Source organism: Manihot esculenta, chromosome 9 (genome assembly GCF_001659605.2).
Source record: "Manihot esculenta cultivar AM560-2 chromosome 9, M.esculenta_v8, whole genome shotgun sequence".
NCBI classification, from domain to species: Eukaryota; Viridiplantae; Streptophyta; class Magnoliopsida; order Malpighiales; family Euphorbiaceae; genus Manihot; species Manihot esculenta.
In genome coordinates, this window is record NC_035169.2 from 14,453,103 (window position 1) to 14,475,488 (window position 22,386).

Genomic DNA, 22,386 nt, shown 5'->3' on the forward strand with positions numbered 1-22,386 from the left:
TTTTCCATGTTTTTATATTATTGAAATTCGTGTCAGATGCGGGCAAATTTCTTAGTGAGCCTGATCTAGAGATCCTAGGAGATCTCACCTATGTTGAGTGGCCAGTACGGATCGTAGACATGCAGATTAGAAAGTTGAGAAATAAGGAAATCGTGATGGTAAAAGTTTTATGAAATCACCATAATATGGAAGAGTGTACCTGAGAGACCAGATAGTTGATGATTAGGCAGTACCCTCATCTCTTTTGAAGTAAGTTGTTAGATGGTTTTATGACTTTTCTAGTTATGTATGCTTTGTTGAACATTCAGGATGAATGTTCTTAAGGGGGGAAGAATATAATACCCGACTAAACTTCTGTATCGGAATTCCAACTTTCTAATAGACTCTTTGTTGGAATCCGGAATCTCGGAACTAGAAACTTTAGAAGGGTAAAATGGGTATTTTTATAACATGAATTTTAAACATTCTATAATGTGTTTTTTAAAAAATATATTTTAGAAAAATTTTAAGGTTCGTCTATCGAGGGTGACTTAGCCACTAGCCACATATAAAAAAGGCTTCAACCCGAAAAGGAGAGAAAACTTTATCCATTTTCGGGCAGAGGTAAGTCAAAGTACCTTCTTTAATATTTTTGAGTTATTCCTTCATTTTCTCTTCAAAAAAATTCACAATTCTTCCTCTCAATTTTGAAGATCAAAGTTTTGGGTTAAGAGCTTAAAGTCAAAGGTGTTCAAACCTCTTTCTCCTCTCTCAAAATCCTTAATGCAGTTGTGGTTTTGTCTCAAGGAGGTAAGCAGATCCTTGCCTCTCTTCGGTCCTGTAAATTTTTGTAAAGAAAGTGCAACTTGTTTTCTTTCAATGGTTTGATGATGGATGCAAAGTTTGTGATTTAAGTTTTTAGTTTTGAGATAATGGATGATTTCTTGTGCTGTTAATGCATGCAAAGTTTGGGGTATAAGTTTTTAGTTTTGAGATAATAGATGATTTCTTGCGTTGTTAATGCATGCAAAGTTTGGGGTATAAGTTTTTTGTTTTGAGATAATAGATGATTTCTTGCGTTGTTAATGCATGTTGAAGTTTAGGTTAGTTTTAAGTGATTCGTTGTGTTTTAAGTTGTAAATCTTTGCTTTTGAGTTGTTGCATGTGGGTTTTGATAGCGCTTTGGTTGTTGTTAACTGAGTCAGAGTCGGGTTCTACATTGCAGAAAAACCCAAGTTTGGCCCCTAAAGTCAGGTTCAGCTGTCGAACCTGCCTATGAAGCTTGCCCTTTGGCCGCCTAACCTGCCTCCAAAAGTTTGACCTTTGGATCTGTAACTAGACTTTAGGCTACTTAACCTGCCTCTGAAAGTCTTTGTCCAACCGTTTTCAGCTCGTTTCATCTATCTAGGATTGGACTTGAGAGATCGTAGAGGCCAACAGTGAGATAACTGCTTCAGAGCTAGACTTGCGTCAGCTAAAGGTGAGTAAAACTAAACTAAATTATTATTTTAAAGAAATCAAACTTTTTAACCATGTTCATGCATCACAAATGTCATGTGTATATGATTAGGTTGTTTTGCATTAGAGTTCATGAATATGATGCACTGCATATGTAACTGTTGTTGTGGATAGATGTTGGATGACCTACTAACCCTCGAGCATGTTATGTTATATTATAACAGATATGGAAAGACCAAGAATGCCCATTCTATGCCAGTAGTATTATGTAAGGGAAAGACCTGGATTGTCTATTCTACGCCTTTGATACTATGGATATGTTATGGTATGTTTAAGAGAAAATTCTGAGAAGCACCCGTTATGGGCCGGGTACTATTGAAATTATAGAGTATTACTGGTGACAAATCTATCTTGATGTGAATTGTTTATGTTGTGACACATTCAATATGATTATGTACCTTATTAAACTGTTTTATGATTATATTTCTACTCACTAGACTCTTGTAACTTATCCCTTTCCCTCCTAACCCCAGGTTTGTAGGAGCAGAATTAGTTCAGGAGGTCAACAATATCTTATGGTATAATTCTGATGTAATAGTTATAGTTGTGGACATGTAATTCTTAGTGATTTAGAATTATTCTTTGCTTAGATTTTTTCTTTTATAATCCTTTATTCATGATCTTATTATATAAAAATTTTAAAGTTTAAGTTATATTTGAACTAAACTGACATATGTAATGATGACCATAATGGAGTATCTGATGAAAGCTCTAGTATGGATTTATATTTTCAGTTATATTTGTATGCATAGGTCGATTTTTAGTTCATAAGATAAAAATGCTTTTGTATGTTTTTAAGATCATATTTAGGATTATATAAGGTGAAATAGAATATATAATTGGTTTGTTACGAGTTCTGGCGATCTTAAATCGATCTGAATTGAACTCTAGTGTAGATAGCAGTATAATTCTTGGATTGTTATAATATTTTTTATTATTTTAAGTTTTGAAATGATTTTTTCTTATTAACATGTAAACACCATATTCTCATTTATCTTTCCACAGAAAACTAAATTATAATATTCATAAAAAGTAAAATAAAAAATATTTTCGATAAGCAAACACATTTTTAGTGTTTGACTCATTTAAAATAAGAAGATTTAAAGTATATTTATCTAAATGGAGGAATTCACAAAAAATATTTGATTCACACTTTAGTAAAATGTGAAATTTAATCAAATTCATGACATTTTTTAAAAAAAAAATTGCTATCCGCACTAAAAATTTTAATCTTTATTGTAATTTGCGAGTTAATATATCCCTTTTAATTTAGCAATGAATGAAATAGTTGATCTATGATTGAATTAAATTAATAAAAATTTAACAAAATAAAGTTCATTTGAAATTTTATTTAAAAAATTGTCCACCCGTCCAACGAAAAGTGGCTTTTCTTTTTAATTTTCTTTTTTATTTATTTTTTAAATTTTGAAAAATTTTCTTTTTTTTTTTCTCAAAAATATTTTAAAATTTTAAAAATTTTTATCCAATCGTAATTAATGGAAAGAGTGTCCCATTTGCATGATAAGCTAAATGAATTAGTTTATTATTATTTTAAGAAGTCCACATACTATGTCACATATTTGAAAATGGAACTCTCAATCCTTTTTCCGAATCTTAACTTTATACATTAGTTGGTTGAAGGGAAAAAACGTGGAAATATATCATCTGCTTCAAGGATTGAAGCTTTCTCCCAAGAGAAAGTTATTTATGTATGAATCTTATTATCTTTTATTTTTTAATATTATAAAACCATTTCAAATTAAAATTAATTTGAATTATAAAACTTGAAAAATCAATAGTTTGGGTTCAAAATCGATTTGGAAACTCCATGTAAACAAATCTAGTTTCACATAGTGAATTGAAAGCCAAAACTGCTTTTTTTCCTAGAAAAAAGGTATTAGTTTAGATATTATTGGAAAAAACGTTTTTAATATTTTAGTATTTTTATAATGAAGAATTACTAAGTTTAATTTTTTTTCATTTTTAAATATTTTCTAACTGATATATTTCAAAAATATTTTTCTTAACACCATATATGGATTTTAAGTTTTTTTTTTTTTACTACTAAAAGGGGCAAAATTTAAAATGAACAAATGAATCAGCATTAGTTAATCATGGCTAAGAAGTGCCCATTAAATCCTATTTGATTAGGTTAGTACCAGCTCAAGGAGGACTCAATAACTATTAGAAGTTCTGTACTCACGGATTTAGTCTGAAGGTAAGTGTATCTAAATAAATATGAGAGATTTCAGATTATATTCTCCAAATCCTCAATCTCTGATCTCCATTTTAAAAAACCTATTAAAACCTGCAGGAGTGTACACAATCAAGTTAGCCATCCCATTTTGCTACAAGACTAGCCTCTTTGTAGACATAACATAACTTCACTTGCAATTCATTGGAGAAGACTACAACATTGCTCCAAAACATTAATGTGACTCACATTATTACTCTCAATAACTTCAAGAAGAGTAAGGTCAACTTTAGAATTCCTTTCAATAATCAACTGTCTAGTTCCTATTTCCTAGGCAAGGTGAAGATCATATAATGCTACTTGCATTTCAGTTCCATTTATTAGAAAATACCCAATCGAATACAAAATCCGTTTGCGCAAAAAGCATGGCAGTTCTTTAGAAAACTATTCCCATTTTCTCAGACTTGGTTTACCTTTTGACGCTCCATTAGTATTTTATTTAAACCAACTTTGATCAGGAGGCCTTAATCAATGTCAACAAGTGCTCTAGGAGGCACTATGGCCATATCATTCATGTTATTAGGCCACACATTTAGATTCTATGCATTTTTTCCCCTTAATAGGCTATCTTCCCCGCTATAAGAGTCCCTTATGTTATATATTTAGAATCTATATAGTGTGTAAGGTTTCATGTGAGTCTCACTCTCATTTTACGCTATGAATCCACGTAAATCCAGTCTAGAACCTAATGCACAACACTTGCATTCTAGAGGATTTCTGATAAAATGCACATTTCAGTTTCGTACCTATGGAGAACCAAGTTGTGACGTCCATGCCCAAAAACAAACTTAGACTTCCCAAGCAAATGAACAATCTCAAGACATTTGTTAGATGTCTTCAACCTGCATGTTCTAATGCCCAAACAACCTCTATTTATAAGCATAGTAATTTGCTCTCAATTAAGTAGAGTCCCGCCTCACACGTTCCTGTTACATAACAAATCATATTCTTGATGCTATCACTCGTATTGGTAAAAAATAAAATTTTGGACTTTTGATAGAAGCAAGTCCAAATATTTTCAAAACATCCTTAATAATCTCTATTTATTGAATAAAAGTTTCCCAAAAAAAAATAAAAAAGCAAGTAGGGGGATCGATTCTAAGAATTTTTATAGGCTTCCACTGTCCAAATTAATATCCTTATTAGTTAAATGACCTAATCTTTATATTGCCAACATGAAAAAAGGTAGGGAGAGAAGAGGATCCTGTGGATGGGGAGAAACTCTCACATACTTGATCATTCCAAAGGACACACATATGGCAAGATTTTAAGCACCAACAAAGAGGGAACTGGGCTTGGGAAATGCACAAGCCTTTAAGAATCTCTTATAAAATAAATGCAGGATTTTCTTTTGACAAATATTTGTCATAAACCTAAAAACTGTAATAAGAGAAGATATTAGAATTTATATTTTTTTAAAAGGATCTAATGATCCAGAACAGTCAAATGGGCAATTTTTTAAATTTTTAAAAAGTTTTATCTAATTTTTAAATTAAATATATAGAAAATAAAGTGATAATCCTAAGTTGATTATTTTAATATCATACTATGCCTCTCGCATCAAACATAATTAAACAACAAAGACTTAATAATATAAAAATTAAACCATTTTAACTTTATACGTTTAATTTCAAATGTTACAATTTGTGTTAAAGAGTTTAAAAAATAATTTTTATTTTATTTTATTTAAAATCGTTAAAGTTGATTAATTATTTGAATATATAAAATTGTTTTCCGTTGAAATGAGCTCACAAGTGAGAACGCAAGATTCAAAGATGAAGCATTGTGGAGTTATAAAGTCAAAGCATAATAAATGAAAAGATTGTTAAAGAATGGCATGTGATCTGATCTGCGAGATGCACGGTAGCATTTTAAAAAAATTAATTTTAGTAAAATAAAATATTTTTTAAAACATATTTAAATTAATTTTAGTAAAATAAAAATTGTTATTAATTTGAGCATTACGGAGTTAATTACTTCGGATGTAAGCTCCATTTCCTGTTTTTTTTTTTAATAATTTTTTTTTTTCTCAAAGGTCCATTTTCCTTATCAACTCAGATTTCACGTTAGCCATTACATGATAAGATTATTTAATTTTGAAAGGAAATAAAATTATTTAATTATGAAGATACCAGCTGATATGAGAGGGTGCGTCATTAAAATAGACAGGAAATTTAGCATTGCTGCTTAAAAGCTGACCTGTGTGCAAGTATCACAATAATAATAAGGGCTTTAAATGAAAAATTCAAAATTTTTTATTATTTTATAATTTAATTTAAAATTTAAAATTTGATAAAATTATAAATTTTATTGTAATTATATTTCAATTTAAATTTTAAATTAGAAAAGTGTGTATTTTATTATATTCCTATATTACATAGATAAATGTTATTGATATAAAAAATTTAAATTTTTTTAGCTATTTTATAATTTAAGTTAAAATTTTAAAAATTAAAATAATTTAATTTAATATTTTTAAATTTATTCTCTATTCCATTAAATTTCTAAAATTCTATTATTATACTTTATTCTCATGAAATTATAATATGATTTTTTTTTATTTTTTAACTCTAATTTTCTTAATTTTTTAAATTTTAATTATGTATACTCTTAATCTAATATTGTAATTGTGCCTTCGAGTGCTGATTTAATATTGAGCAGTAATATAAGGTTAACAGTACATCATAAGACTGAGATTTTTAATTTTTATTATATTGATATAATTTCTTATAATGAATATAGTAATATATACATGATAAATTATTTAAAAAGTAAGAAATTAATAAATATGAGATTTATTCTAATTTTTATTAAAATTAATAGCAAATAGAAAAAAGTTAAATTTATAGTTTTTTATATCAAAATAGATGGAATGAAGAAAAATAAATTTAAAAATTTTAAATTGAATTACACCAATTTTGAAAAGTTTAAATTAAATTATAAAATAATAAAAAATTTTAAATTTTTGTATAATAGTCTTTATATACCAGCATTGTCTGTAATGTTAGCAAAAACACGTCCTCTTCGATTTAAATTTTAAATTTAGATATAATTATAATAAATTATATATAATTTTAGACAATTTCACAGATCTTTAAAGTTTAAATAAATTTATAAAATAATAAAAAAATTTTAAATTTTCCATATAAATATAAATAGGGCTAATAATAATAATAATAAAGCAAAATACACAAGTATATTCTTTTATTATTTGTAATTAATTTATTAAAATTAAAATCTATTAAATGACTAAATATATAGGCAGATTTTCTTTAAAGAAAATAATAATTGTATTACTCTAAATTTTATTCACATTATTCTGAATTTTATAGAGTGAGAAAGTTATAATCATTCCATTGAGAGTAATTTTTTTTTTTATAATTTCGTCGTTTTATAAAAATTCAAAACACAAATAAATAATTAATTTAAGAATATAATTAGTAGTATAGATATTATTTCTTTAAAAAAAAAAAACTAATTTTTGGTAAATATTATGATTTATGTCTTTAGATGATGAATAGATTTTAATTTTAGTTCAACGGTCTTATAGGTTAAACAGTATAAAAATGAAAGAAGCAGAAGGAAAAAAGAAAAGTGTAACATTTTCTTTTGACCATGCTTACAGCATTTTAAAGTCTCTAAGCTAAATTAGAAGAATTGAGGATCGAACTTGAATTCTCAAAATCGATATATTTATATATGTTTTGGTATCGCACCAAGCGAATTCTTGAGAAATGTAGCATTTGTAAGCAATGCACCTAATTCATAGACAAAAAATAAGAGATAAATGAAGAGATGAACCAACCAAATGCTTTGCAGATATTCAACGACAATAATGAAGCAGCCACCAGCAAGCCCACAACAACAAATAGTGTTCACATTTTCAACAACGGAAAATAACAATTGGATCACCATCAGACCAGAATCAGACAAGCGTACACAATGTGAATACAGCAGCATTCCTCCTAGCTGTTAGCCATTAAGAGGTCTACATCTATAAAAAGAATCTGGAACTCATAGCAGCAAATCAAGGAATAGTTTCCTTTGAAGCAATGGAAAAGAAGCTCTTCAGATTACCAGTTTTGTCAATGGTGGTGCTGATCTTGTTGATGATTTCGCCAACGATGGCCTGCCCACCGCAGGGGACTAAGTGTGAAGATTGCGTTCTTGATCAGATAAAATACGGTTGCCAATCATGTGTGCCGATGCTACGCTGCATGGCACGGTGTTTGTGGAACGGAGTGTCAAGAGCCGAGTGCAATAAGAAGTGTGACTGCAATGGTGGGAAGCCAACTCTTTCAGATTGCAAGAAATGCATGTCTCGGTGCAAATGCAGCTGTGCTGCTGCTGCTGCAGCGTAGATAGATTTCTCTTACAAGTATGTACGCAATTTAGCATTTAGTGAAAAATCTATGCTCTGATTGAGAACCTTATCTGTGTCTGAAATTTAAGTTGAATGATATATATCTTACAAAAAGTAGTGAAGACATTGCAAGTAAAAATAAATTTTTATAGTTATTTCGATTTGGACCGAAAATTGCTAATTCAGTGGTTATTTTTTATTTAAAATAAAAACAATAGTGAATCTGATTAAACTGATAAATAGATTAAGATTAAAGTTAAAAAAAAATTATGTTAAGTTCCTTAAATTAATATTAATAAATGAGTTAAAATAAAATTACAAGGGTTCAGTAAATAGCATAATTTTAAGTTATTAACTTAAAATTATTTTTTATAGTTGTGTAGTTATAATTATTTTTTAGTGGTTTAGTGAAAATAATAGTGTAGTTTAGGTTAAAAATAATAAATTGTTGAGGTTTACTTGTAATAATTTGTAAGTGGGTTTGCTTAATAAATTTATAGGGCGTATTAAATATTTAAGAGAATTATTATTTAATTTTTATAATATAGATAAATTTATTACTTTATCTCTCGATTTTGAAAAATGTATTAAAACATTCTTAACATTTTATAAAGTCTATTAGATAGTTTCTCTATTAGTTTTAACAGTTAAGTATTGTAAAAAAATTTAAAATGTCACTAATATGAAGCAAAAAAATAATTAATAAATTTTTTAAAATAAAATATTTAACGAAAAAACTAATTAGTAGATGTTTTAAAATGTCAGAAATATTTTTAATACATTTTTCAAAATTAAAGGACTAAGTTTTTACGTATTATAAAAAATAAATAATAATTTTTTCTAAATAATTTTAGTTATTTACTCGATTATTTTAGTTGTGTATTTTGTGAATATTATTTGATAATATTGTGTACTTTATTATGTTTTGTAGGTTTGAATTGATGGATTATTTTTATTTTCTGTAAGGGACAATGGTGATTACATAAAGTTAGTTAAATATTATGTTTATTTATATTGTTTTCATTAAATAATTAAAAATATATGATATGAAAATTCTTATGTTATAAGATAGGCTCATTAATGCAATCTGCAAAACGTGAATATTCTTTCACGTATGCTAATTTTTTGGGATGTTGAAATTATGAGATTGTTCAACTGTTATCAAATTGGGTAGAAAAGTGATATTCAGTAAGTTAAGAGTTGAAATTATAGACGTGCTTGAATTAGTTAAATTAGTAGTAGAATCCATTTCTTCAATTTTATTTAGACAACTCAAAATAAATAAAAGGATATTGAAGTACGAATATATAGAGTCGAACACAGAGGACTTTACTGAAATGTTTGGTTAGATTATTATATTCGGAGAAATGATTATGTTGAACTATATGTTAAGAAATTTAGAACAGATGACCGAATAATAATGTAATTGATCAAGCGGAAACTTTAAATCCCGGTCATTTATTACAGGATAATGCTTGTGGTAATAATGATCTATCCGCGTGTAATTATCAAAAATACAAAAGTTAATAATTCCAGTGTTGAACGCGAAGTATGATAAATTTGACTAATTTCGAATTTCACCATAATTCTAAGTTTGACCAAGCATTAGCTGATGCATCTGGTGGTGATGTTTTTTATTTTTTTTATTTTATCAAAGATCTGGTGGTGATGGTGATGATTATGAAATTATAAAAATACAATTTCTAGTTCTGATGAGGATGTGTTGAAAGCTACGAAAAAACATTACTTGGAGAGGCAGCCAAATCCTAAAGGAATTTAATTTATATGAACCCTAAAATGCACGTGGAATGATACTGGTAAATTTAGAAAAAAAAAAAGAATTTTTACAAAATTTAAGAACTAAAAGGTAGTGCTTCTTCTCATAGAAACAATACACTATTTTTTTTATATATAATTTATCTTTTAAGGTGTTTAAACATAAATTAAGAAAAGCACTAAACACATTAAATTTTAACAAAAAATAAAAGTGAAAATCTATATTGCCCTTAAATTAAAATGTCAATACAAATATAATGAATCTAATTAATGTTTTAAAAATAGTTCACTAGTTAAATGATAAATTAGAAAAGAAATGAAAAACATATATTGACCTTTAATTAAAATGCCAATACAAATATAATGGTTTAAAAATAGTTCACTTGCTAAATGATAAATCAGAAAAGAAAGTATTTAATATAAGATTGAAATCATAAAACGTCACAGAGCAACAGTTATACCTCATATTGTGGTATGGAGAATGGTTCCCATATACTGTAATAACAATATACGATCCAAGAGCATTTATCTGCTTTATCTCTATCATATGTCTCATGCTTGCTGCATAGGTTGTCTTGTAACTCGTAAAAATTACATACTAAACTTGTGCAAAGAAGCAGCGAACCTGTCACATTCATGCCAGTATTTTTTTCATTTATTGTGATTAAATATTGGACCAATACAAAAGCATTTCTTTTAATTCTCAGCAGCAAAAGATCATAATGTTGAGAAATATAATTGTCACAACCATTTCAGCCTTCATAGCTAAAACGTTGCCATTCTATGTAGGCACACAACTTTTGGCTAACAACCAGTTATTGGCAATTGCGGACAGAGCAGTTTTCTATAAGCTTCACCAAGTACAATCACAGCTAAGAAAAAAAATTACTGAAAATACAAACTGAAAAAGAACAGTAATTTCAACATGGCAGCGATGGAAGAATTTTTCCAGAGCATGTTCCAAACCCAACATTATAACCATTTCCCTGCAATGGATTTAAATTTTAGTTATTTTGTAATTCACGTTCTAAAAAGGGATGAAATGTAATGAATATGAGAAGACTGCAAACATCATACTAATAAGAAAGCCATGTTCTATGACTGCCTTCAGAGGAGGTAAGAATAATTAATTTAGTTCTAAATGGAGTAAGAGGAAGAGCTAGGAGCCTAGGACAAAATTACTCCAAATCTTAGTTCATTATTTCTTATTCTCCAGAAAGGAAGCCTGTCAGAGCATTCTGAAATATTTAAGACACAAAAGAGCGCAATTTATAGAATAGCAGCTGCCCTCACTAGAACTTCTAAGACCAAGCAGCATATTCATAAATCATCTCAATGATAAGACATAGACTTCACGCTGGGTAGTCATACTTGTGAAAAACACAAACTTCATCAAAGTAATGAGATAAAAGTGAATCAAAATATGGCAGAACAGAAGAGACAGATAGCATCTGAAACTTATACTTAAAGGTGCAAACTCCTTTGAGAATAAATTTACTTAGCAACAAAAAATGACAACAATTTATGCTAACAGTTAAGGAAGATTACTACAAAGAAAGACATCTAAAAGGCACGTGCACAATTCCCCCAAGTATGGATGTAAGAAGATGGTTGCAAAATGCTTTAGGAAAAAGAAGCAAAGGTTAAGAACCTTAGAATAACCACTGAAGATGACTTCATCTCCATCTTCTAGGAATGTTCGGGTTGTTCCATTTAATGACAATGGTTTTGTTCCATTCCATGTTAGTTCTAACAAGCATCCAAGAGATTCTGGCTCCTGTTTAGAAATAAATGAGGTAACAGTTTTTTAACACAGGCCTTGTTTCTCTATGATTAAAATACATAATACTTGAAACATGGGAAACAAAAGGGTAAATTACACTTTCAACCCTGGGTTTTAATGAAATTAACAGATGGGTCCCTCAATTTTTAAAATCGAATACTTAAATTCTTATATAATAGATTTGTCCAACAACATAGTCCTTCCATCCATTTTTCTGTCAGTTTAAAGGTTATTGATGGTCAGACTTGTGAAAATGACATTTTTATTTCTAAAATACCCTTCATTCACTCTACTGCCTACATAAAGAAAAAATTTGATAAATATCAACATATCTCTTCCATCTTCCTTTTTCCTTTCTTTGTTTCTTCTTCAAAGGATTCTAGCAAGTGAAGGAGATGTCTGAGTTGCCCAAGGTTAAGGAAGAGTTGGCAAAGGTGAAGAATGAGGTTAAGAAACTGAAGAATGATCAGAAAATTATTTCAGAGAAGCTTGGAAGGGTGGAATGTATTTTAGGGTATTTAAAAACTTTATTAGTAATTTGTATATTTTTATTGGTAGTGGTAGGAGCAAAAATTGTCTAGTTGTATGAAAGATTTGAATGAATATAACTTGAAGTTTGTTAATTGTTGCCATTTTGATTAAAGTTGTTGAATTTGATACTGGGGAGTTTGAAAAATGATATCAACTATAGGAAATATATTCTGCATTTGATGGATGAGGCTTTAATATGGAGTGTTCTAATGTATAAAAATGTGAGGACTTAAGTGTTTATAAGAACTTGAATGTTATAATCTGAACTGCACTTGATATCATGAGTTTTATATAGTTAGGGACTTAAGTGTTTTATAAATAATTAATGAAAGACGAAAGAGTTTAAAATTAGTAGAATTTCATAATCTGATCTGCATTTGAGAAAAGATTTTTTACACTTAAAGATAATATGGGGGCAACGAAGTCATTTCCCCATGACTTAATGGTAGCTTGTTTTGAAAAGGGACGGAAGGATTGCGCTGTTAGACGGTTGCATTATATAAAGATTTAAGTGTTCGATTTTAAAAACCGAGAGACCAATCCATTAATTTCCTTAAAATTCAGTGACAAAACTGTAATTTACCCAAAAAAAAAAAAGCATGCAATCAAAATATATCTGCTCTGAAAAATTGAGAACAAAGACATACAGGTCCACTAATTGTTCCAGTTCCAAGTAGATCGCCTGGCCTTAGGTTGCAGCCATTTATTGTATGGTGGGCAAGCTGTTGAGTTAATGTCCAATACCTGTTACAAAAATTAGACAGAATTATTATACATTGTTTACATAAGCAGAAAACAAGACACTTGATGAAAGTAGAAAACACAAAATTGTCTACTAGACTTGTGTGTTTTGATATTTACATGTAGAAATTTGATGGCAGTCTCTAAACAAAAAATCAATGGTATGAAGGGACAAATGAGATATATCACTGCCAGGAGAATACAGTAGCACATAAAATTTGTTATGGGTATACTATATGATATCCTTTGCTTATGAGAGCTCCTACCAACGAATCCATCAACATCATTTGCAAAAGAAACAAATCTCATTTAGAACTCTGAAAATGTTGCAATTGCAAGTCTGAGAGAAAAGCAAAAAAGAAAAAAGTGCTCACAAGTTCTTGAAGTTGCTTCTTGTGACCAAACATGAATCTTCTTGTCCTGCTGGTTTAATTTGGACCTAAAAAGAAAAGGTGTATTCATCAATGTCATGTAAGTATATACATTTGAAAGTTCACATTTTAAGTGAAACAAGACTTTATAAAGCCCAAAATGAAGATTGAATCCTATAGAAACATGGTATAGAGTAATGCTCTTCACAAAGTCTGAATTATGAGATAGAAAATAAGAGAAAATTCAAAACAGCAGCTAGGTGCTACCTCTAGTGTGATATCATAGTTTTTGGATTTTTTTTCAGCTAGATACGGCAATGGATTGGGATCCTGCAATTTTGCAGTTATACAAAATGCAGCAGTCAATATGCTGGAAATCTTGGAGAAAACTAATAAATTCAAATGTTGTTATTTTCTGGAAACATTTGAAGTTGGCTACCTGTTTGGGGGCATCACAAGCATAAGGCTCCAAAGCATCAAGTGTTACAATCCAAGGGGATATTGTAGTACCTATAAATTAGATAAGAAGTGAAAATGGCTCTGTATCTACCAGCTAAACAATGACACCAAAAGACAATAATAATAATAATAATATCCCATACGGGCTAAATGCACTTTATAAATTACAGAATTAAGAGTTTCAGGCTTACCAAAACTCTTTCCAAGAAAAGGCCCAAGAGGCACATACTCCCACGCTTGGATATCTCTAGCTGATAAAATCAACTCCATATAAAATACAACATCGAGAGAGAGAGAGAGAGAGAGAGAGAGAGAGAGAGAGAGATGCAAGCACTGAATAAAAATGTGAAGAAGAACCGGTACCACTCCAATCATTCATTAATACAAGTCCAAATATATGATCTCCAGCTTCATTAACATCCACAGGTTTCCCTAATTCATTTCCAGGGCCAACTACAGCAGCCTGCAAACATTGCAATATGAAAGACAGTTTAAATGAACAGTAATAAATCATACTTTTGAACCTCAGAATAATTAGCAATTCAACAACTAAGGAGAGATGGATAATTCATGTGACCTGGTCTCAAATTCTTGATCCTTATAACAAAATTAACAATAAATCTTCCAAATATAACAAAAATACTGGAAATGATGGTTATAGCTGCTAACCATTTCTAGCTCAAAGTCTAGCTTCTTGGAAGGTCCAAAATAAGGTGGGGAATTTCCAGCTGGATGGCCTTGACCTCTGAGGGGACATAAAATTGTAAAAGCATGAGAAAAAAATAAGTTCAAGAATGCATAGCAAGTGACAATTATTATCTGAAAAGCTGAACCTATAGCATATGAAAATAAATTGCAAAAGAAATGACTTCATATATGGCTTTTGTAGCTCAGTTGATATGAAATAATTAAAGGACAAACGCAATAAACTAATCAAAGAGTTGACAGTAGTTGTATTGCACGCTTAGATTGTAAACCACAGAGGACACACGTATATTATTTGTGTGATAATTGTTAATAAAAATGAATATACACAAGCAACCACGGAGTAAGAATAACTATTTATAGCTTTGGTGAAATTAGTAACATGTCAAATCCAAATGGCATAAACAATGTAAACCTAATGTGGCCAACGAAGTGATAATAAATGACATATTGAGATTTTCCACATAAACACATGTGAGCAGAACTGAGTTATCGATTGTGCTACAAAATTATAAACAAGAAACAATAAAATTGCATGATGTTCTTAAAAATATAACGGTCAATGAAAAATAGCTAACTAAAAATCACCTTGGTCTCACGATATCTGTTCCAGATATAACAATAGAAGAAGCTCGTCCATGATATGCAATGGGAAGGTGAAACCTGTATATCGACATACACTACAAATTACATGGTAGTATTCACCAAACGAAAGATTTAGTTTCCCACAACTCAAAACTTAACACACCAGTTTGCTGGAATAGGATTCTGCGGTCCACGAAATATGGTCCCACAATTCTTCGCATGGTGCATCGAAGAAAAGAAGTCCGTGTAGTCCCCAATAGCAACAGGCAGAAGCATTTCCACCTTGCTCTACAGAATTACATGTATTACCAGTATTAGAGAAGCAATTATCTGAACACAAGTAACATATTGATTACTCTACAAGTGCCTTACCAATGGCACAAGCGATTTCTGCCTCAAACTTTCATTATCACGCAATGCAGGTTCAGAAGCTGTACCAAAAGATTAAGAGGACAACACAATGGCGTCAACAGTATCAGAAGACTGAAAAAAGAAGAAACTCAGCGGAGATAGGCTAATAATCATACATGACAAAAGCTTTTGAAGTGTGACACGAGCTTCCTTCCAAGCCGGCCTTCCCATGGCCAAAAATTTGTTCAAGTTAGGCTGCGAAACGAAGAATTAGAAAAAGAAAACAATTAAGCTTCAATTTATCCACAACTATCCCCAATTTAGAGAACAATTACTTCTCCTATGATTATTCACAAGAAAAAACATTCATTACAGAAACCTTAAAGAGTTGGAAATAAAATGAACCTGAAGGAAACAATCAGAGCCTTTGAGGATAGGACCGTAGAAAAGGCCAGCAAGAGCAATCTCGTAGAGGTCGAGAGCGTAATCGCCAATTGCGACGGCCGGTCGAGGCGTCGAAGTTGGTTGGGGCTTGAAAACTCCATAGGGAAGATTTTGGATAGGGAAGTGGGAGTCGGGATGGACAGGGATGAAGGATTGAAGAGCCATTTGCTAGCTTAAGAAACGGCGTCGTGAGGAGCAGTGGATGAGTGAGTTGCAGAGTGAAGCAGGACAAAATAAAGAGAAGGGTGAGTGAGGTGGTAGTTGGAGGAAGGAACGATCTTCTATAATTACGATTAACGAGGGTAGATGGCCAGCGACCACTGGAGAAGGACAGTTGGCTTTTTTTGAGAAGTTTGGAAAGAGGAAGGAAAATTAGGGAGTAGGCGTAAGTAGGAAAAAAAATAATTAAATAAATAAATTGTGTGAATGACTATCAAAATTTATGAATTTTTAGAAAATGGCTTTCCGGACAAAAGAATCCAATACGTTTATATCTCCATCTTGTAAATTTGGACAATTTAAGTATTAAACCATTTAAGTATATCTCCATCTTATAAATAAAATAAAATTTATAATTCATTAATATTTATTTTATTTTTATTTTTATTTTTTCTACAATCAAACATAAAAATTTCACTTATTAAAATTCTTGAATAGCTTCAAATAAGTTATATCATACCTTTTTAATTTATTCTTAATTATTTTTTTCTTCAAACTAGACTCTCCCGCTATATTTGCCCAAGTTCTACTATTCGCTCCCTTATAACCAAAACTAAGAAATCTATTTAAGAAATCTAACTAGTGTCTCGCCAAAAGATAAATTTGGGTATTTTTATGGTTGCATTCACACTATTTAAGATTTAAAAGTTGGGATATAAAATTATATTTATTTTATTTAATAGATAAAAATATAAATTAAAAAAAAATTTAAAGATAAGTATGATAAGTTGCTACACTTAGTTTTGATTAAAATTATTTTTTTAGTGGTTAAAATTATGACTAATGTGAAAATTATGGTTTAATTATCTAAAAATTAAAATGTTGAGAATTCAATACATCTTAGAAAAATTTATTGATTCAATCTTACTATAAAATTATTCAATTAAAATATTTTTTATTTTATAAAATTAAATTGATTAATCCTTAATAAATAAATTATGAACCAATTTGTGTATTTGCATTATTTAATTCATATAATTTAACTATACATATTATTTAATTCTTTTAATTTTAAATATTTATACCATTTACTGCTAAAATAAATCAATTAACGGTTTCTTGCACATTTGATAGAATTGTTAAACAGTTTGATTTTATAAAATAAAAATATATTTTAATTAAGTAATTTTAAAATAAAGATGAATCAATAATTTACTTACAAAATTCTTAAAATATTATGCATAAAAATGAAATTATAAATAATTTTATAATAATTTATTTAAAAATTTTTTTGTTGTAAAATTATTCATGATACTAACATAACATTTTATTAGGGTTTGATACAATTTCATCAATTCAGTTTGCATCCTAAAACTATACACAACCTATTATGTAGGGGAAATGTACTTTATTAAATCTTCGATTTAATTTATTTTTTGCTTATTTTTTAATTTATAATTGAAGAATTTAGAAACTAAAGAAATTATGCTTCTTAATTTCACGTTAAACAAAAAAACTAAAAAAATTAATCTAAAAAACTAATTCTAACCTAAATTGGAATAAATTGAAACGTGTAGATAAACAAACTCAAATAAAAAAATTAAAAATAAATTAAACTCTCCATTTATTTTTTTTAAAAAAATAATAAATTGTTATCTAAGATAATAATTTATTTTTTATTATTTAATTATGATGTTAAAAAAAGTAATTTTTGGTAAATATTTTCTATTTACTAATTTTTTTAGTACTTGGAAGCTAGAACAACGTGAAAATGTTTTTTTAACTGAAGAAAAGAATTAAGAAAAATTCATATATATTTCAAATTTCATTTTTAAATCTAAATTTATTTGAACTGACTTGATATTTAAATTTACTCTTTATTTTTAAGAAATTTTATTGTCTTATTATAATTTTGCTTGAATTTATCATTTTTTCAGCTTTTATTTTTGGAAATAATCAATCCGTATTTCATCTTAATTAGATAAATTTGATTGAAGATTTTGCCTACAAGTTGCCCAATTTCTTGCATAGATCGGGAGTTTTTCTAGTGATTTTGTCTTGCTCACCTAATTTATATTAAACAAGAAAAATATTCGTTAATATATATTTTTATTTTTTTTAATTTAATATTTTAATTATAATTTAAATTTCATTCTGAAATTCAGTTCTTTCTAAATAATGATAAATTATTAATATTATAAAATTAAATTCTATCTAAACTTTTTTATATTAGTTTAGTTTAAAATAATTTATTTTGTCTGAGAAGTTTTTCAATTAGTTTTTAAGATAATTAATTAGAAGTTTATTAATCACTTTTTATATTTATATCCTAATAATAGATAATAAAATTAATTATTTCATATTTACCTCAATTTTAACTATTTATTTTAATTAATTTTATTAAAAACTTTTTAATCCATCTTACGATTTTTTTACAAATTTATTGAATAAAAATATTCCTACGTTTACGTTAATTCATATTTATATTTAAAAATTTTAATTTTGAATAATTAAATTAATTTTTTTAATTATAAAAAATTAAATTAAATTTAAAAAATTAATAATAAATTATAATATAATCTCCAAAATTTTTATATTAATAAATATATAGTTGTTTGATTTAAATTTTATATTGAAATTACATTTATTTTATATTCAGCATATCCAATATTAAATAAATAATTATTATAAATAAATTTTCATTATATATATATAATATTACATATAAATATTATATATTAAAATATTTTATTGAAAATTTATACTTATTATTATAAATTATGCATATATTTTTAATATATGAAAAGTTATATTTTATATTAATAATATTAAATAAATAAAATATTATATATTTTAATTTATAAAGTCATCATTTTATAATTTTTATAAAAATTTAGATATATTAATCACATTTTTATAAATTATTTAAAATATTTAATATTTTTATTTTACTCACTTATATATAACAAAATTTATAATATATAATAATTTATTCACTAATTCGATAAAAAAACTCGTATTTCATATTAATAATATTAAATAAAATGTAATATTATATATTTTATATTATAATTTTTTATATTTTAATTTTTATTAAACTATAATATGTATAAAAAAATGAGAAATAAATAATGAGTCTAATAAAAAAAGATATTATTAAAATAAAAATATGTATTTTAAAAATTATTTTATTAATAAAATAAAATTTTAAGAAGTATATTATAATTCTTTTAATAATATTTATATTAATTCAATTTAATTCTTTAGTTATAATTGAAATAAAATAAAAAAATTAATTTTATTATAAAAATTTTAAAACTTTAAATATAAATATAAATTAAGGTAACCGTTATGATTTTTTTTATTTAATAGGTTCTTCAAAAATAATTTTACGTGGCATGACATATAAAATAAAATTTTTTAATCAAAATTAATCAAAATAAATGGATAAAATTAAAGTAAAAATAAAAAGATTGACTTTATTATTTAAAAATTTTAAAATTAAAATGTAAATATAAAAAATGATAACGTAGACCTTAATTAAAAATATATCATTTAGTTATTATGTATAAAAATTAATTGTATTTTTTATACATTATTTTGCTTAAAATGTCAGATTATATATATATATATTATTGAAAAATAAATATTAACATCAATAACTTAATTTAATACTAATTAAATGAAAATAAACCATTATTGTTTAAAACTAATAAATCAGACATATAAAAAAATAAACTATAATTAAAACAAACTTCAAATGTTAAAATAATAGGTCATACTTTTCTTATGAGGTGCCATGTGCCACATACTAACCTTTTAGGAAAACTTATCTTGCTATATATATATGGAAAGATAAAAAAGAACTTATATTTCATTACATGAAAAATATCTCATTTCACTTATTTAAAAATTAAGAATTTTAGTTTTCTTTTATTAATTCTATTTGTTTGGAATGAAAATTTTTTAATTTTTTAATTTAAAATATTACAGTATTTCATTTTGATTCGGTTTAATCAATAAAGTTTTTTAATAAATTTATTATTTTTTCACTTTATTTTAATATTTTAACATTTAATTGAAATATTTCAATATCAATTATGATCTAATATCTCTGTATTATTAAAAATAATATACTATTATCACTAATAGGTTTGATTTAATTTTATTAATTTTTTTATTAAAACAAATTGAATCGAAATAATTAAAATTTTTAAAAATAAAAACGAACTAAATCAAAATAAATAAAAAATCAAACTAAATTTCTAAATTAATTCAATTCGATTGATTTTTTTTATTTAAACCGAATATTGCTCACCCCTAACATGCAGTATCAAGCAAACATAAACACTATAAATATAAACAAGTAATTCTATATGTGTAGTTGAAATATAAACTATATGAAATAATCTATAATATAATCCATGAGTGAAAAAAGCGTACAATTAATTAAAGATAAGTTCACAATCTACAAAAAAAATAAATAAATAAACAAGCATAATTAATCATATCTTAAGTCTAAGAAAGTTATCAATTAGTGTAAACATCATCATATATTCCCTAATAATAGTAATCAACAATACAATTCTATCAGCCCAAGCGTGAGTCAATTAGAAATCAATTTTGTCCTTTCGCTTCAATTCTTGTTAGGTAAATGATTGCCCCCAGCATTTTTCAGACTTACTTGGGGATATATCTAAAGTTGAAATTTATCCTCCCCATTTGGCAATAAAGGTTAATTTCTTTTCACTCAGCTCCTAAATTATTCTTTGCAAAGGATAGTGAAATATTACACCAAAGTGTTATTTTGATATTACATTAGGCAAGTAAATTTGATTATTGCATAAAATCAAATCACAATATATTAGAAGATGAAAAAAGTTCATAACTTATCAATTTGTACCTCCAGTAATAAGTAGTTATCAACTTTGAGCATTATCAAAATCATAAAATTTGATTTTATATCCTTGAAATAAAAAGTATCTATATGAGAAGTGTTACATAGACTGTAATCGTTGATTATGTCTAATAAATTACTCATTTTGAAACCTATCCTGCTACCATTCCTTCTAATTCTCATAGTCCATTGATGTGGCTGGAATTTTCCTATATACATCACTATTATATCAAATAAAACCACTCTTAAATGTTGTAAAATAATATTTGGCACCTCTTGTATTAACATTAGGTAAAAAAGGACAAGCTTACAACCATATCATATCAAATATATAGGGTAAAATCTAGATGAAAAATTTTGAAACCTATTGTTATTAAGGAATATTACCTAGTTATAAGGGAGATCATTATCCAATAGAAATAGGAACCAATATTTATTATCACAGATAGTTGCTATTCTTTCTAATATTTGCATAAAATTATTCATAAGAAGATTGTGGTAGCACATATATGATTTGTGACATCCTCAAACCCATACGAAATAGTAACACCACTAGATATGACTTAGGCTATTTCACAGTTAGAGAAAATGGTATTAGGGGAGGTGTTAGCTTAATCTTGAGCTGCTTGACACAAAATTTACCCATAAATAGAGCATTAAAAATTGTGCTTAGAAGTCCATCTTGTATTGCATATAAAGTTAAACATGTTGAGTTATATCTAAAATAAAATTGACATGTAATAATATTTTAATATTTTGAAGTCTTAATAACTGAACCATAAAAAACTTAAATCAAGAAACAGATGTATCTAAAAAGTATACCTCTAAAGGCTAAAAGTATACCTCTAAATAGGCTTCCTAAATGAAGACAAGTTACCTTTTGGAAGATGTTTAGGGGCTTCCTAAATGAAATATACCTCTAAAGGCTAAAAGTATTACTTTAGTAGATTAATCTATGAATATTAAAAGTTTAAAAACTAAATTGAAACAAGCTTAAAACTTTAGTAGGTTAAAGTATGATTTTAGAAAGTTTAAAAGGCATATTTAATCCAAACCCTTCATTTTTCACCACCTCTTCGTCCTAACCTTACATATATCAAAGAATAACACTAAATTAAGCTAACAAAAAGGAAATAGGCTATCTTCCAATAACACTTGACATGGGCAAATTTCTCCATGAAAGAACCAAACTAGTGCTTTGTTTTCTTCTACTAAATCGAAGCCAAATTTTCATCAAATCAACTCATTTCTTCAACCAAAATTCACCCTAAGATCAAGAGTTAAAAAAAGAACCATATATTGAAAATTTTGAAGAAGAGAAAGTTATGATTTTAAGTTGTCAAAGCGTGAAAATCAAAGGTAACAGAAGAAAAGACTAAGAAACATCATCCTTTCATCCATATATGTATGAGTTTAAAATGTAAATATTTAAATTCCAAGTTATTCAATTTTTTCCAAAAATATATATTG

The 22,386-nt window shown here is 27.1% G+C and overlaps 2 protein-coding genes across 5 annotated transcripts; one reads left to right on the plus strand and one right to left on the minus strand.

The window, feature by feature from the left end:
* The first annotated feature begins 7,666 nt into the window (after positions 1–7,666).
* On the plus strand, positions 7,667–8,268 carry LOC110623733. Its single transcript, XM_021768753.2, has one exon. It carries the CDS (start codon positions 7,804–7,806, stop codon positions 8,110–8,112), a length of 309 nt encoding a protein of 102 aa, XP_021624445.1. The 5' UTR covers positions 7,667–7,803; the 3' UTR covers positions 8,113–8,268.
* A 2,293-nt stretch (positions 8,269–10,561) lies between these two features.
* On the minus strand, positions 10,562–16,230 carry LOC110623732 (fumarylacetoacetase). Of its 4 annotated transcripts, XR_002489319.2 has the most exons (15): positions 15,822–16,229; positions 15,593–15,671; positions 15,438–15,496; positions 15,229–15,353; positions 15,069–15,143; positions 14,445–14,520; positions 14,139–14,238; positions 13,967–14,026; positions 13,756–13,826; positions 13,584–13,646; positions 13,320–13,384; positions 13,066–13,207; positions 12,852–12,948; positions 11,542–11,667; positions 10,562–10,876 (listed from the first exon to the last, which is right to left on the minus strand). XR_002489319.2 is itself a non-coding variant. In XM_021768752.2 (14 exons), the coding sequence occupies exons 1-14, from the start codon at positions 16,023–16,025 to the stop codon at positions 10,811–10,813; spliced, it is 1,266 nt and encodes a 421-aa protein (XP_021624444.1). In that variant the 5' UTR covers positions 16,026–16,225; the 3' UTR covers positions 10,562–10,810. The 4 variants fall into 4 exon arrangements, 2 of the variants coding, with proteins under 2 accessions (XP_021624444.1, XP_043816434.1); XR_006352161.1 differs by lacking the exon at positions 13,584–13,646 and having other exon boundaries at positions 15,822–16,230; XM_021768752.2 differs by lacking the exon at positions 13,066–13,207 and having other exon boundaries at positions 15,822–16,225.
* Between the last annotated feature and the right edge of the window lie 6,156 nt (positions 16,231–22,386).

Excerpts from the sequence above, each read along its gene's own strand:
- LOC110623733 (XM_021768753.2), top strand. The coding sequence starts at position 7,804 with ATGGAAAAGAAGCTCTTCAGATTACCAGTTTTGTCAATGGTGGTGCTG.
- LOC110623732 (XM_021768752.2), bottom strand. The coding sequence starts at position 16,025 with ATGGCTCTTCAATCCTTCATCCCTGTCCATCCCGACTCCCACTTCCCT. Across the intron at positions 13,827-13,966 it reads TTTTCTTGGAAAGAGTTTTG|GTACTACAATATCCCCTTGG; the intron begins GTAAGCCTGAAA and ends TCTAATTTATAG. Across the intron at positions 13,647-13,755 it reads CTTGTGATGCCCCCAAACAG|GATCCCAATCCATTGCCGTA; the intron begins GTAGCCAACTTC and ends GCAAAATTGCAG.